We start from the raw sequence: 16,714 nt of genomic DNA, 5'->3' as shown, positions 1-16,714 counted from the left end.
GGAAACAAGCATATGGTTCCAAACAACAGCAAGACCTTGAATGATGTGGAAACTAACAGGAAAAAACCTCTGATTATGGTCTTGAATTGACACTTATGTAATCAACGGCGATGTCTTCACAATCAATGAAGCTTCTAGTCATGAGAGGAACATAATACGCTCTTAAATCACATGGTTTTACACATCAGCATATAATAATAAAAATTATCTGGTTAGTACAAAGGTCTGGAATTACTTCAGTTAATTTAACTTCAAGTGCAGAAGGACACATAATAGGTTCAGATTTCACTTATTATTTATTCAGTTTTAGCAGCTATAACTTGATGTCATCATTTTATTGTTTGTTTTGCAGTTAATATAAGGTGTAAATGTGACTGTGTGTATTATGACCAAACATCTGTACTTCGGTCCATAAGTCTTGTGGTTTGTTCAGATGCTGCCGTCCTGTTCTTTTTAGTCACAGAAGGTTTTTCCTGGTAACTGTTCCAAACAAGACGAATGAACCACATGTGCTCAGTCTTTTTCTAATTCTACTGTCGTGACCTTTAACCTTTAAAGCAGTGGTTCCCAACCTTTTTTGTCTCATGACCCCATTTTAACATCCCAAATTTCTGGTGACCCCAAGTCATTCAAAACAGTAACTTTTTTTTGTTGTTAAAATTAATTTGTTTTTGATCATGTAATAGTTTGTTATACTATGCTGCAAATAAATGTTAATTTTAGAGGACATTTAGTCTATATAATGGATATTATTATGGACGGAGGCAGTAAATCCAGGTGTAGATTACTGCACAAAGTAAGAATTGAATTTTCCTTGGTCAGGATATGTACAGTCAGTCCAGCTTGGATTTACAAGGCTGACAATTAATACTGAACAAACAAGAACTCAAAGTATGAATAAATGAAAGAGCTGCAGCATCTGAAACTGACCACAATGAACATTTGACAGATAAACAGAACCACAGTGCTTCAGTTCAGTTCAGTTCAGGAGAACCACAGACTCTTATAATCTGCGTTCTCAGGATCTTTTCTTGTTGTCTGTTCCTAAAGTTAGAACTGAACAGGGGAAAAAGGCCTTCAGGTATGCGGCCCCATTCACCTGGAATGAACTACAAAAAGACCTGAAACTGAAGGATCTGGTTTCATTGGACACTTTTAAGAGGACGCTGTGTGACTTAGAGAGGGAGATATCTGGCTGCAGATGTTTTACCTGACGCACTTTTGTCTACATTTCATGAGCATTTTTTGAGTTGACTTTGGAAGGTTTGACTTGTCTATGTGTTTTTTATGTATGGAAGTCTGTCTGGAACTATTTAATGTACTGCTGCCCGTCTTGGCTAGGACACTGTTGAAAAAGAGATTCTTAATCTCAATGAGGTTTTCCTGGTTAAATAAAGGTCAAATAAAAAAAAAAGTTTCACACTCACAGTTTGTCATGTCTTTTATGGACTGGGATTGTCTCTGTCAACTCACCATATATTTTTTATTAGTAATTTTTTTTTTTTTTTAATCAATAACTAGAAATTTCAGGCGACTCCATTTGACTTCCAGGTGTCCCGACCCCAAGGTTGAAAAACACTGCTTAAACCTTTAAAGGTAGGGTAGGAGATCCTGAAAAAACAGTTCAATCAAGCTACATTTTGAAAATACACAATTCAAAAGTCCAGACCTCTTTCTCCAGACTTCCCCCCCGAAGCCACGCCTCCAGAGTACCAGAACATGCAATGCTTGTTCCTGAGGGTTCACGAGTGCTGCACAGGATCAATTCACCCGTTTGTTTCCTGTACAAGTGCTCCAAGCCTCTGAGAACACGCGATTTGTGCACAAAGAGGGGTACACACGGGGGGGGGTAGAAATGACAGTTGAGTTTCATAGACATATCACCATTCAATCATTTCGATGGGCCGGTTAAAATAAATGTTAGAACCCTTCCCAGGCTGCTTCTCTAAACTCATCACTGATGTCTGTCCTCCACGGCATTGTGTTAAAACAGACCTGAAGGCCCCAGACCAGCACACACTGCTTTTATACAGGTGGTCAAATATTAAAGCGTAAAGACTCAAACATCCACCGATGACCAAAAGAATTTACTGATGTAAACTGTTCAATACCTGTTGATCCACTAATCCTGTCAATCCATGTAAATAATTGGTGTAAAATACAGTTTGTCGTCTTTTCATGGTCATCAGATATGACCCATTTGGACGTTCAGACTCTGTAGTTACCATGGAAACGCTGTCATCTTCTACAACATTGACTCACCAGTAAAACCCATAGAGTTGGATCAATGACAGTGGATGGAGACACTTGTTTTTATGTTCAGTTAATGATATCTTTGCTGAAAAAGACACTTTCTTCAGTTTTCTCATTTTTAAAAAAAATATATAACCCTCAACTTTAATCTGAGTTTTAATAAACATCTACATGATCAGTGAATTAAATATAGGGAAACATGATTTTCACTGAAAAAACACAAAATAAAAGAGCTAGTATTACAATAAATGGTGACAAATCACTTCAGAAAGGTTAAATATAGAGAAAAATAGCACTGGGTCTTTGTGGATTAATACGTCATTGTAATTTTTTCAGCAGATATTCCTTCTTATGGATGTTTTTAACACACTGCTTCTCCATTTTGGTTTAATTTTTCTTAAATAACAGCACAATGGAATCTATTGTGGGTTAAAAGAACTAATATACACTCAAGGAAAAAAGAAACGCACCACTTTCATTTTCTTGATTTTTTCAGAAATTTGACAGTTATTGCAAAATTGCAAACTACAATGAGTTCAGTACTATTCTGAGTCCAAATGAAATTATTGTTTTCCTGGTTCCGGTTGATTGATTTTGATTAGCAATAAGAACTGTATTTTTGTATTCCTCACCCATGTCTGCTCATGAGTGAAACTCACAGTTGAATTGGACCTCTCCTCAATTGTGCACAACCATTCCCTATAAAAAGACACCAAAATAGAACAAAAACACATTTGTCCACAATCACACCACCACTGCAACCAGACAGAGATCGGGCCATTGCCGGCCAAAACCTGTCACGGAGATGCAACAGCCGATTGGGATGGTCCTGTGCAGCGGTTGTAACACCAGTCGACCAGATCTGGGACGGTCGTTGGAGGAGCCGGTGGTGTGGTAACGCTCAGCAAGGTGTACAACGGTAGTGGTGGAGTCCAAACACCCTGTCTGCTCCATCCAGCTTGAAACATGCCAATGGCCCCGTCTCTCTCCAGTTGCAGTAGTCGTGTCATTGTGGACAAATGTGTTTTTGTTCCATTTTGGTGTCTTTTTATAGGGAATGGTTATGCACAATTGAGGAGAGGTCCAATTCATCTGTGAGTTTCACTCATGAGCAGACATGGGTGAGGAATACAAAAATACAGTTATTATTAATCAAAATCAAATCAACTGGAACCAGGAAAACAATCATTTCATTTTGACTCAGAATAGTACTGAACTCATTGTAGTTTGCAATTTTGCAATAACTGTCATATTTCTGAAAAAAAAAAAAAATCGAGAAAATGAAAGTGGTGCGTTTCTTTTTTCCTTGAGTGTAAATATTTTTAGAAACTGAGAGGGGCCAGATGATTTATTATAGTGTCATTATCTGTAAAACCTGGAATTCAGAGGAAATACTTTCTTTTTCATGACTGCATATGTGCAGAGATTTGGAAGGAGCTGAATTTTTTAAAAATGAAACTCACTTTGACCATGTTTTAGTCGCTTTGGGCGTCTACAAATGTCGTGCATAGGAACAGTTTTAGTTTCAGATAGCATAGTGTCAGTTCTTACAGTGTTTGTTCAGAAATACAGTAACTTCAGATTACCTGCACACAGCTTGCAGGTGTTACTGATCTCACCTCAGCTGTGGGCGACAGGAATGTTTCTTAGTAATCCATAGAAAAACCGATAAGAGCGTTTCAACATTAAAACAGTAACGTGGAAAAGTCAAGGTAAATGTAGGTCAGAGTCTTTTCTTGATTTTACACATAAATAATTCCTTACAATGAGCTTTCTACAGTGATAGATTATTTAATTTTATGTTTTCAGAAGTGGAAAATCATTGGCAAAAGTGATATTTGAACATGTCAAACTTTAATTGAACATTTGTTTAAAAAAACGGTTGGTAAAAAAAAAAAAAAATTAAACAGGTTTAGGAGTTTATACAAGTATGTACAGGCAAGGATCTGGTGTTGGCCGATAAAATAACAGCCTGGTGTGCCAAATGCAGGTACTAGTTCTAAGAAGAAGAAAAAAAGTCGAACACCAGTCATACATCCACAATCATACATCCCAACCTATTCTTACAACAAAATCACAGGCATGAGAGGAAGTCAGTGTTTTCTAGAACTGATGATTTTTGTAACATTTAAACCTTCGACTGAGCAACGAGGAAACAGCTTATGTTGTGTAATGAAATGAAATGTTTCTGTGAGATATTTGAGGTAGTGTTCCTGTAGAAATCTAACAAAAACAAAGAAAAAAAAAACAACTTAGAAGAACCTGTATTAGCCTTCACTTACAAACAGGAAGTTGGTTAAAAGTTCAACACATTTATTTCCATCAGTTTGTTGAATATACATTTATTGTTCAAATATACAAAAATACAAAAACAAGAGACTGTGCAGAGAATCATCATTATATTCACTTTGAACCCTGCGCCAAACACCGCTCCCTCATAGACCTTTAAATACATGAACAACAAACACAAATGGACAAAGAAAAGAACTGCCAATAGTGGAATAAAAGCGTCAGATACAAATAAAAACTGAAACTTTCAACCGATTCAATGAGAAAAATGGTCGTCTGACTGTATTAAAACTAGCTTTTTTGGGGGGAGGGGAGGGGGAGGGGGAGGGGTGGGGGTATGTCACCAGCACCTTCATAAAAGAACAGGTTAATATCAGAATCCCTGCTCGTGACACTCGTGGTTTCCAGAGTGAAGTTAAAATGTAGCTGCACTACAGTGAGGTGTTTGGAGTCAAGTGTGTGTTTTTGTTCTGTGATAAAACTCGCTCTGTGTGTTGTGTACGCCGGTGTTGGCAGAGGAGATTACAGTCTGTAAGGTGCGAAATAAATTCTCCTCGTCCTTCTTTGTGACTTTGTATTCACGAAGACTGTTTGTCCTTAAGACAATAGTGAATCCTTCGTCACACAGAGCGATCTGACAGTAAACTGCACTGTTAACGTCGGCCCCCCCAGCAGTGGTGTCACCTATCCTCCGGCAGAGGATAATTTATTAATGTAAAACTGAAATAAAGTGAGTTTTTTTTTTTTTTTTCTTTTTTTAAGGATGGTTAAAGAGTAGATGAAGTCAAAAGATACTGCGGCTTCCATTCATTCAACTACCTTCTCGATCCAGCAGAAACTAAATAAATAGTCTTCATCCAAATGTTTTACAGTTATGGCTCTAACAGGTTTCTGTGACTGTTAACAGCAGTTCAGAGAAACGCCAGGACAGAAATGAACAAACACAGCCTGCCCTTGCCCTCCGCCTCCACTGCTCAATAAATTAAGATTTCAACAAAGTGAAGACGTTCAGTAGATCTGGTCTATGTGCATCAGCGGCTTCGCTTTTATGGCTACGTTGCGACATTCGCTTTCATCCTTTGCGTCCTGATGTCAGGTGGCTGTTCTTACTGGTGCGTGTGTGTGTGGTTTGTACTAGTTCAAGAAGCGTCGGCAGCGTCTGGCGCCGCAGTTGCAGTGCAGCTTGTTGCTCTCGTCCTCGATGGGGAACTTGTAGTCGTACGTCAGCTCCTCCCCGCGGTAGATCTTCCTCAGGGCGAAAATGACGATGTGTTTGCGGCCGTCCACATTGATGACGCGCGAGTAGCAGTTGGGCTCGCACGAGTGGTTGATGAAACGGGCCGCGTTGCCTTGCATCGTTGCGTCCACCACGTCGAAATCGTCGATGCGGAACATGTAACAGCCGATGCCCTGGAGGAGACGGTTAAATATTATTGTCAGAGATTGGTTTCACATTCACAGTTTGGAGGTTTTGCTTTACAGGAAGAAGGTCAAGTTTATTTATAGAATATGTTTACAACAATGGAAAGTGCCCAGAAAGCTCTACAAAGATACAGGTGAAAATACAAGCTATGATAAAACTAGTAAAAATATACAGATACACTAAAACTGATAAAAACAGATTCACAATAATAGGATAAATAGCATCTAAAAAACACAACCAGAGGATAAAAGTCATAAACTTGGATTAAAAGCCAGTGCAAATCGGTGCTCTGGCTTTTAAGGAGAAACATCTTTGAAACAAAATCATCCTCATCTTTTATTTTCTGATGCTCTCTAGAACCATCAGCCAAATCCCAAGATTAAAATGTCACCACCGAATGACAAAGATCACCTCAGTGGAATTTAGCCTTAAAGGATCCACTGCTTTACTGATTTTCCTCAACAGATAGGAGGTGGTTTAGGTAGACGGCAAAAAAATACCAAAGAGGAATTTGCATCCTGTAAATTTGTAAGATTTATTTCAGTTTAAAATTTGATCTTAAATAGGATTAGGAAAAGATTGTGGTTTGTCTTAAATACAGTGAGACTTTTTACATCTTTACGTATATATGTTTTTAGATGTAAAGCACTTTGGTCTTCTTTGTGTTGCTATAAAGTGTTATATAAATAAACTCTGATTGATTGATTGATTGATTGATAGGATAAAGCAGGTTCAGAAAAGGAAAATGATTGATTGATATTTCTTTAGAGTTTTATCATTTATTGTATTGTCTTCTGTATTGTTTTTTTTTTTTTTTTTTGCACCTTATGGATGCACATTTCCTTGTGTTTTATCCTGTTGCTACCTTGACCAGTGACTTCCCCTGTTGCAGGATCAATAAAATTTCATCTATCAATTTATTTATCTATCTTTACAAATATGATGAAACACTGACACCGGCAATGACATCTTTTACCCAGTGCCTGAAGACAACCTGGAAGTTAGTTATTAGGAGCCGTTATTTCCTTATGATATTCCCTTAAAAAACTAAAACTATCATGAACATTAAGAAAACTGTAACATTAGTATTTGCCTGATTGGTTTTAAATTAAAACAAATGAATCTGTGGACTGGGTCATCTGGACTGAAAGGTGTAGACTGCATTTCATATCAGCAAAAAGATCTTTACTAGAAATAAAAATTCAAAGTAAGGCTGACATGCTTGTTTCCATTACAATTGGAATTAACAAAAGGTGGTGTTCCTTGTGCATACGAACCTTGCCGTCATAATATTTCTCCCGTTTATCTGTGAGGACGGAGCGGATGACGGTGCCGGCATATTCAATCACCATCTCCCCAGCCTCGATGTTCCTTTTGCAGAAAAGGCCTCGGCCATGAATCGCAGATCTAAGATGATTACACAACAGGAAATGAGAAAATGCATCCATGCACTGGTTATAAATTTGTTTTGTGTGATTAGAATGTAGAAAAGTATTATGTCTGCCCTTACCTGTAAACTCCAACCGCCTCTTTGGAGATTTTCTCCAGGTGTCTGAACCTCATTGCCATGGGAAGCTCACTGCTGGTGGCTCGTCTGTTGGAGTGGGACAAAGAAAACATGGCATCATTCAGTATGTTTACATACACAACTGCTGCTGGACTAAACAGGTTAATTCTGCTGTCGTTGTCCCAGTCTACATGCACAGGGGTGTTGATTTATTTATTGATTTATTATTTATTGATTTATTGTTGAAATCATGTCACCTCTGCTACGGTATGTGGCACAGACAACAGACAACAGTCAATGGCAAACCAGCAAGTCATCAACCCAGAAGAAAACTGGCACGACTCTGGACAACTGTGCAAATTTATACATAGTGAAATTTTTGTCTGCTCTACTTTTTGAGCAGATAAGAAACATGATGTACGACTTCCAGGCCAGGATTTGGTGCCGAACACCTGGTCCCATTCCAGTCCAATGGGTCTGCTGTAGGTGTGTTAGTCCCACTAGTACAACTTTGATTTCAGTTGAGCCAACACTTTTCCAGGCACTTTTAAAGTCCAGTTTTAGGGTTAAAGTCAGATTAACAATAATTTGTTTTTTAAGTGTCATGTAAGTGGCGAAACTGAGATGCATTTACCTGGATGATTTCAGTGGAAATTCATCATCCTCTTCATCAAATGGACCTACTATGTCTGGGAGCTCTCTGTGCTGTGATGCCAGGAAGTTAAACATATCAAAAGTTGCTTTCCTAATCAGGAAGAGAGAAAGAAGGAAATTAACTTGACAGGATAAAAGACAAAACAAAGCAACAGTATGTACAGATGTTACATTTTACCACCAAAATCACTGACATAAAAAACCTGATTTTATACCGTGTGTAAACTTCAGCACGAGCACAGCCACTGGGGTTGAGAGGAAGCTCCTCCTCGATGTTATCACAGCGGTGGAAGCGGAAGCGGTGGTGTTTGCAGCTGGCAGCTCCCTGCAGCTGCTCCAGCAGGAAGATGACAGCATCATGGACGATACCGAGCACCCGTGGGCCGCTCATCCCACCCAGCGGCAGCTGCTTCAGGTGGAACCCTGCCCGCGCTTCGAGGACGCCATCGATCACTGCACGCCACGCAACTGAGGAAGAGGTAACATGAGAAAACTGTTTAGATATTTCTCAATTTATTGCCTTTTGCATGTGTTAATACAAATTTCCACCAATGGTCTAATGCTACCAACAGTCAGGGTTTATACAGTGGTGACAAAAACACTCCACTGAACACTCATTTGATATATTACATTAAGAATCACTTTAAAGTCAGTGAACTGTGCCAAGTATTGTTCCATTCTCCAAACCCACATGCTCCTTTCTGCACATGTTCCATCAAAGTCAAAACTGGATGTTCTAGTAACATAATGAAACATCTAGGACATGACATGTTAAAACTGTCAAGAATTTTGTTATTTTTTCTTGTTAATAAACAAAAATATCATCTGCATCTGTGTATTTCTGTCTGATGCAGCCACACCTTTTGAAACAAAAAATATTTTTCTTCAAATACTTCATGATAATATTTGATGTTATTGGTGTCCAAAAATTCTATCCACGTCCATTTATTGCAACTGTCAATTCTGCAATAGGCCCATAAACAAACATCTGTTACCTTCTATACTGTTCGCTTTGACACTGAAGCCGTCGTCGCTGGTGATTTCAAAGCGCAGGTGAGGCTGGTTCATGTATGTCCTCCTTCTGTGTTTAGGTGCAGGAGCATCGTCCTCTGAGCTGAATCCTACAAAATTACATTTCAGATGGAAAACGGGATTAGGTAAGGAATGATTTCTGGAAAGAAGCAATATTGGATTCTCCAGCCTGGTACAGACCTGAATAAGGGCCCCATTCAGAGAGGTCTCCATGCCGAGCGCTGATCCATTTGTGTGTTTGACCCTGAACGTCCACGGTGTTTTGACTGCATGATTGTGGACCTTCATCCTGATAATGTCTGAACAGGAAAGACACATGATTAAATATGGTCTCTGATTTTTAACTCTATGTACATGGGAGTAAACATGAGCTAATTAACAGTAGACATTTTCTTCTACAATGCACCTTATGTTACCCTGTAAAATACTAAAGACTGCTCTGAAAATGGGTTCCTGTAGGATTTACTAACCTGCTGGGTGTAGGCGGTGGTGGGGCTGTAATCCTCCCCAGCTGCTCAGGACCAGATATATTCTCCTGGTCCAGATCAAGGATATCCTTCAGAGATGGAGCTTTCATTCTCACGCCGCTCGGTCTGCTAAAAAAATACAACACATTTAAGCTTTTATGTTTTTAGTCACATTAGCCGGGTTCCTCAGAGGCTATTTTCCTTCTCTTTCAGACTCAAACCTACTGCAGTGACTTTTCTGTCTCTCAGGCTTTAATCGGGAACAGTTTGTACCCAACAATACAGCTGCATAGGCTATGGGCTTGAAAATGAAAGTACATGAGAATAGACGACTGAAGTACAGTATATATAAGGTTTTTAAAAGGGGTGGGAGGGTAGTTGTATACCAGAACACACTTAGGACCAAATCAACCAAAGAATCAACTCTATGTATCCACAGACTGTATCACTTATTGAATAAAGTAAAAGATTGTTTACACACATCTGTATTTTAGTATTATCAAGTTTTCTTCTTCAAACTAAAATTCATCGCTGCTTATCTTGACAGTCAGTAGAAATAACACTGTCTTATAATCTTCACGTGCTGTTTTAGTTCATATTTCTACAATCTGATACATTGGTGTCTTTGACAACATCGGAGCGCTTTACCCTAAAAACATTAATTATAGTTTTGGTCATTTTTTTTAATATTTGAAAATAAAAATACTACATGTAGACCCTTTGAAACAACAACAGAAGCTGGACCTGTAACATCTCAGCACAAAACTGTCTGTGTCTTTCAAAAAACACAGATGCTAAGCTTGACTTTAATAAAAAATACCACAAATCCCCTCCACTTTCTGTACAGTTTGTGTTGTCAGTAGTTGCACTAAAGATCTGTTTGGAATTGTCCAAACAAGGTCAGAACTGTCACAGTTTAGTCTGAACTGCGGATCAACAAACAGCTACTTAGCAAAGATAAAAACATCACTCACTCACTCCTCCCCTCTAGTGGTCACGTAAACCCCCCAGCCCCTCAGCATAAATAAGTGATTAATATCTCTACAATCCAATACATTGGTGTTTTTAGAATAAAGAGCTATTAAGTTCTGGTAAATACTAATGATAATTTAAGGCAATTTTTATATTTCAAAGTAGAAATACTACATATAGCCTTTAAGGTGTATGAAAATAAGATAAACATTTGTTAATTATGAATTAAACAGAAAGACCATTTTCAGGAAAGGTCGATCTTGATACATATTTGTGAGAAAGCGTAGGACCCGTGATACCGAACCTGAAGATGCTCGAAAAGCAGCTTCACTGTGGATCAATATGTTGATTAAGAAGGCTGAATCAGTGCCTTATCCCAGACTCATTCAGTACAGAAAAGAGAACAAAGGCTACATTGAAAGAAGCTTTTGTATTTAGGAGATAATCAGCTACAGTGTTTTTAAAAGAGAGAGGATGGTTTAGTGAGTAACTAATGGTGCCTCAGAGTTCTATTGCACGACTCAAAAGGTCTTTTATCCAGCTGCTGTCCCACTTTTTAATGAATGTTTTTGGATGAGGAAGGTCCAGCTCCTTTCAGCTGGAAATTAGATCTCAAATGGCTCTTTAGGGCTTTGATAAAATGTTTATTAGCTGTTGATGGTTGTGAACATATCTATCCATCTATGTATCAGTAAAAGTGGTGGTAAATGAGTTTCTCTATTGAAGATGAATAAAACTCCCTTAGCTGCAACAGTTATTTGATTATATAAGTTCTTACCAATATCAATGGCCAGAAATTACTGTGATAACTGATTGATCAGTTGGAGTAGTTAAAGGACGGATTAAACAAGACATTGACAGGACATCTTTGGGAAATACTGACTTTTTTTCCAGATTATATAGACAGATTATCAATTAAAAAACATTTAATTGATAAAATAATCAGATTAATCAGAGCAGGACAATATATCTAATTATTAAATCTATCTAATTGTAAAAAGTACCAAAATCTTTTTCCTTAAAATGCAACCTGTTGGCTTCACCTAATGTATTAATTGTGAATGTGTTTCTCCAGTTTGATATAGCACAAGTATTTTTGAATCAAGTTTAATCTGCTGTAAATGTTGCCAGAAAACAATCGCTAAAAACACAAACGACACTGAAAATAACTGTGTTGCAGCCCTGAAACCTACAGTGTATCCAAGAAGTCTTCAATTACCTGGTATCACTTTCTTCATCCACCTCGCTGGAAAGATCCTTCAGAAAGTCCATCTTGGATTTCTTCCTGGATGGCCGCTCAGTCACGGACGACACTCTCTTAACTCGGACTTGGGATCGTGATGAAGCAGCAGGACTGGAGTCCGGTTCGTCGAGGACAGAACTAGGAGACCTGGAGAGAGCAGTTGGCGACTCCTGTGGACTCTCTGCAAGCTGGGACTCCCTCCGGGGTTTTCTCTTTTGCTGTCGGGCGTTGCCGAGGATGATGGGTGTCGTCTTTGGCACATCGCGGTGAGTGGCCATGGCTCGGTCGATGATGGCTTGGGCCGTGCTTTCCTCGATTTTGGAGAAGCTGGGTTCGGGAGGGGGTGGGTCGATGATTGGAGGTCTAGGAGTGGGAGTCCCGCTGGTTTTTACAGGCACCACCCTCACGATGATTTTTCCTTCAGATGGTGTTGTGTGGTTGACCGTCGCAGAGGCGTTTGTGGCTGTGGCGCTGGGCTGAGACCTTATTATCACACGAGGGGCGGAGCGCTGCAAAGCATTTCCACCGTGAAGAATCTTGGCAATCTGGCTTATTTTATTGTACGCAGGAGAATTGGTATTAAGTGACTGATAAGTGTTCGTTCGCGGGTCTTTGATGAGAATCTGACCTTGACGGTTGACTAGTAGAACCTGAGGAGAGGGCGGCTGGTTCGAGTTCATAGCCGCAGCCTGATTCTGAACCTCTTGCTGACTTCCTGGCTTTGGGTTGTCCAAACGGATGGCGATTGTCCTTCCCCGTGTGGCGCCGGGCTGAATCGGTAAAGCGTTCAAGCCGTTGATAACAATAGGTGAGGTGACTGTGCGAGGAACTGCAGAAAAAGTGGCTGCACTAGGAGAAACCGATGCATTATTCACAGTCTGTGCAGGACGCGAAGGCAAAATCAGCTTGAGTTTATGCTGCTGTGGAATGATCGGTTTCGGTGGCAAGCGTTTGAGGTTTGATGTGGAGTTTTTCGACTTCACAATGACTTTCACCTGGCCTAAAGGAGATTTTTTGGCTTTTGTCTCTGGAGAGTAGTCTGGATCATTCAGATCATCTTTAAATCCTTCAGCGGATTCGCTGGATGTGCTGCTGTCGTCTCTGTCCATATTGTTATTCGGGTACATTATTGAGCCTCCAGTGACAACAAGATGACCGGTCTCTGAATCCAGAAACATCCCTTTTTGAGAGGGAGCCATTTCAGAATTCAACACAACCTCATCTGGCATATGATTGTTTGCATAACCCGATTCAAAAACAGATGATGGTGCTAACTGGTTGTGATACTCTGGGTCGCTTGTGCCTTGTTCAACTTCTGAGTTTGACACAGAGCAGATTGATTCCAGTCTCTCAAGAGCAACCGTCAGCTGCTTAGTGGGTGTATCGTGGTTGGTATGAATTTTAGATTCTTCGCTTTCTGTATCTTTCTCAGGGTCATCATCCAGCGTTTCGCTTCCGTCACTCTCTGACCCGCCGTCTGCTCCGTCCAGCTGCATGATCGATGGTGTCGAAGACAAACCTGAGGCTTCGGAGCTGCTGGCAACATCACACACCACGGTACGAGCAAATTTTAAATAACGGCTCGAGTCTTCATCTTCAGAATCCTGATTATGTTCCTGCATTTCCAAATCGTGCGTCACGCTTTCTGCCTCCACTCTGCCGCTTTGTGCTCCGCAGTGAAGTGCCACGTTTTCAGTGAGCAGGGTCTCGTCAAACTCGAGCTTAGCGTTGAGCATGGAGTCCACGGCTACCTCTGTGTCTGTGTCAAACACAGTGTAAGGCAGCTCCTGCGCCATCAGGTGGGCCACTTCTTCCTCCAAATTGTCAGGAGCCAGTGAGATTCCATTAGTTGTGGCCACAGCTGCATCTTCTGCCTCAGAGGATGCAAGGAAATCCTGTGGCACCTCAGCAGAGATGGGGGTGGTGATTTTAAAGTTCTGTTTTCCTCTAGGGGAGGCAGTGATGGACCCATGTCGCGGTGACAGTCCGGAAATACTGGAGTTGGATCTGGTTGGCGAGCCCCAGACGGGAGACGTTGAGTTTTGACGTGACAGAGGAGGGGAGATTGATCCGAAGGTTGATGATCGTGGAGGGGAACTGAAAAGGGCACATCGGGTGGAGACGGTGCCACCAGATCGGAGGGTCATGGGTGCAGACGGGTCGCTGTCTGAGGGGGAGGAGCTACACCGGCTTCTTGATGAGAGCCTTCGAGTGCGACGGGTGTCCTCCAGGTCCCTTAGCGTCAGTATGTGATGAGATTTGGGAGGAACGGTCCCTGAAAGCAAAAGTAAATACAGATATAATAATGTGTTCAAATAAACCACAAACAATGTAAAATAATTGTTAGTGTAAATTAAACATTAACGTAGAATTAATAAAATAACATTAAAAGCTAGTACAGTAAGAAGAATTAAATAGGGTAGTAACATCTTAGAAACCAGTAACATAAAATGAAAAATACAGCAATCGTTCCTGTCGGGCAGAAACCTCATAAGTGAATTTTTGGTCTTTTTTTGTTGTTGTTGTTGTCATAAAACGATTCTTTTGGTTAGTCTTCACGTTGGCCTGTGACTACATCTCTTAACTCCATTCATTTATTTAGAATATACATCATTTTTTCAGTTTCCTGAAAAATAACCATTTTTACATGAGAGGTGACAGCAATGACATGCAGGTTAGTATGAGGTAGTTAAAATGTGACAAATAAATCCTATTACATGACAAAAATAAAAGCCACTGTAACATTTTCTCCTCAATCTTACCTGGAGATGGTAGAGGTCTAGATGATCCTCCTGCTGGTCTCCTGGTCTGTGAGTAACCAGGACTTTTGGATCCAGGTGTGTTGTGCAGTTTGGAGTTGGGTGATGGAGTGTTAGATTTAATTGGACTGGATGAGGAGCTCAAACATTCTATAGATTCCATATCTGCCAAAACAGAAAACATATTACAGTCTACTCTTGTTAAACCGCCCGCCGTTATACCGCCATTTTCGCTCACCGCCGACCAAAACCATTGCACAAAAATCCCCAATGCATTATTCCATTAGCTACCGCCATTTCCGCCTATCGCCATCCGCCAGCCCAGTTCCATGCACAAACAACACTTATACCATTGATTTCCCGACCGTTATACCGCCAGCGCCGTGGCACCTCCGAGGTGCGCCGCGGAAACCGGCGTGGAAACCGGGTCGAAATGGCTCTTTGAGTGTTAAAGGTTGCCGATCCCTGCCTTACAACATAACAGAATCAAGATTTATTTAGAAACGCAATTAGAACGGGTTAACGGAGGCAGCATAGACATCATATAGTAAAGACATGCATATTATGGACGCAACCCGTTGTAACGCCATTTTCGCTATACCGCCAATTTGGCCGTGAACGGAAGTTGGCGGTATAACGAGAGTAGACTGTAATAAAAAATGTGTGTCTTGTTATATACTTAACATCTGTTTTTGTGTGAAAATACAACAGAAAAAACATTCCTGATGAATATGAAGTAGTAAAATATTTCCTTCTGGTGTTTGTCACTACAGATGGCAACATGGATTTAATAACCTTGATTTAAATAAAACGGCACAATTACACCTACTGGATTTTTTCCAGTCATTAAGCAAATGTTCTGATTACATAAGAGTATGTTGGATTCATCAGAGTAATCATTGTTTCATGCTGCATTCCTACTGGTTGATCAGCATCAGTCCCAGTTTTTGGCAGTGGCAGTAAGTGTTTGGCACTGTTTAATTCCACCCTATAACCACATAATTATAAATACAACTATATTTTTGCACACTTATTTTTCTAGATTTCTTTAAATTATCATATTGATAATATTTCCCTGATACATATTGTTGTTTTAACTGTGTTTAATAGTGTTTAATTAATAGAAAACACACAATAATTTCCCCTGGGTTTAATAAATTTAAAGATTCTCATTTATAAATAAATAAATAAATAAATAGCGACAGAGACAACAAGCATTTCTCAACCTCTCACGTAGTGGAGAAGGACAACCATTTTGGAGAAGTTATCACATTTCTGTTGTGGTGGTTATGGTTTACCACCTTTAACTCCCGCTCACCTCTGTGGTGGTTCGGACTGTGCACGATGGTGAGGTTCTCCTCTTGATCCCACCTCAGATCTTGTTCCTCACCAGGGAGAGGTGTGCTCACTTCTGTCACCTTACAGGTGTACTTACAGCGCCTTCGGGGGTCCACAGTGCTCCAGTACAAGCGAGAACATCTGTAAAACAACAACAACAAAGGACTGCCTTAAGAACTGAAAGCAAGACAGGGAAAAAAGAACTAAACTTGGCTTTTCAGCAAAAGATTATAAACTATCCTACTGCTCCTAAGTCTAATTCAGGTACGAATATTCCATAATTAGAACAATGCCCTCTTGTAATTTAAGTGATTATTTTTTGTGATTAGGGGAAAAGCACAAACATCAAAGTCACTGTTCCCCCGTTTGAGGTTAAGTCTACATTTCCTAGATCCTCCAGAGACCCAGGAAGTGAAAAGTTTTTAGCTTTTTTACATGAAACAATGGACTTGATTGGAAACTGCATAATGCAACAGTTTTTTTTAAAATTATTTTTTCATTTATTTTTAATGGTATGCCCTTTGCAACGGACAGCATTTTTTAAGTAAAACTATGAAACCTTTGTCCCCTACAGAGGACAAAAATGCATTACCGGGTCTCAGTTGGATATAATTGTGTAGAATGTTAATCACTTACTGATAGCCAATAGGGTAAAGTGTCCTCCCGTTTGATGACAGCTCCGTCAACACACCCAGCTTTTGGATCTGTAGAGAACCTGAAAAAGTGGGGAAAGGAGGCAGATAAATATGGTCAAAATATCCCATCCCTCTTTAAACG

The 16,714-nt window shown here is 40.0% G+C and overlaps 1 protein-coding gene across 1 annotated transcript in view; it reads right to left on the bottom strand.

Moving 5' to 3' along the window:
- Positions 1–4,862: 4,862 nt before the first annotated feature.
- kmt2ba (lysine (K)-specific methyltransferase 2Ba) overlaps positions 4,863–16,714 on the bottom strand; it is a 36,935-nt gene continuing 25,083 nt past the window's right edge. Inside the window, 12 exon segments of the mRNA XM_030147017.1 lie at positions 4,863–5,952; positions 7,243–7,372; positions 7,476–7,559; positions 8,107–8,217; positions 8,342–8,594; positions 9,122–9,247; positions 9,339–9,457; positions 9,629–9,754; positions 11,817–14,115; positions 14,603–14,764; positions 15,918–16,078; positions 16,574–16,652. Of these exon segments, the coding sequence (XP_030002877.1) occupies positions 5,677–5,952; positions 7,243–7,372; positions 7,476–7,559; positions 8,107–8,217; positions 8,342–8,594; positions 9,122–9,247; positions 9,339–9,457; positions 9,629–9,754; positions 11,817–14,115; positions 14,603–14,764; positions 15,918–16,078; positions 16,574–16,652 (3,926 nt within the window). The 3' untranslated portion in view covers positions 4,863–5,676.

This window comes from Sphaeramia orbicularis, chromosome 11, assembly GCF_902148855.1.
Source record: "Sphaeramia orbicularis chromosome 11, fSphaOr1.1, whole genome shotgun sequence".
Taxonomy (NCBI): Eukaryota; Metazoa; Chordata; class Actinopteri; order Kurtiformes; family Apogonidae; genus Sphaeramia; species Sphaeramia orbicularis.
The sequence above is the reverse complement of the archived record's forward strand: the minus strand, read 5'-3'. Positions and strand labels throughout refer to the sequence as shown.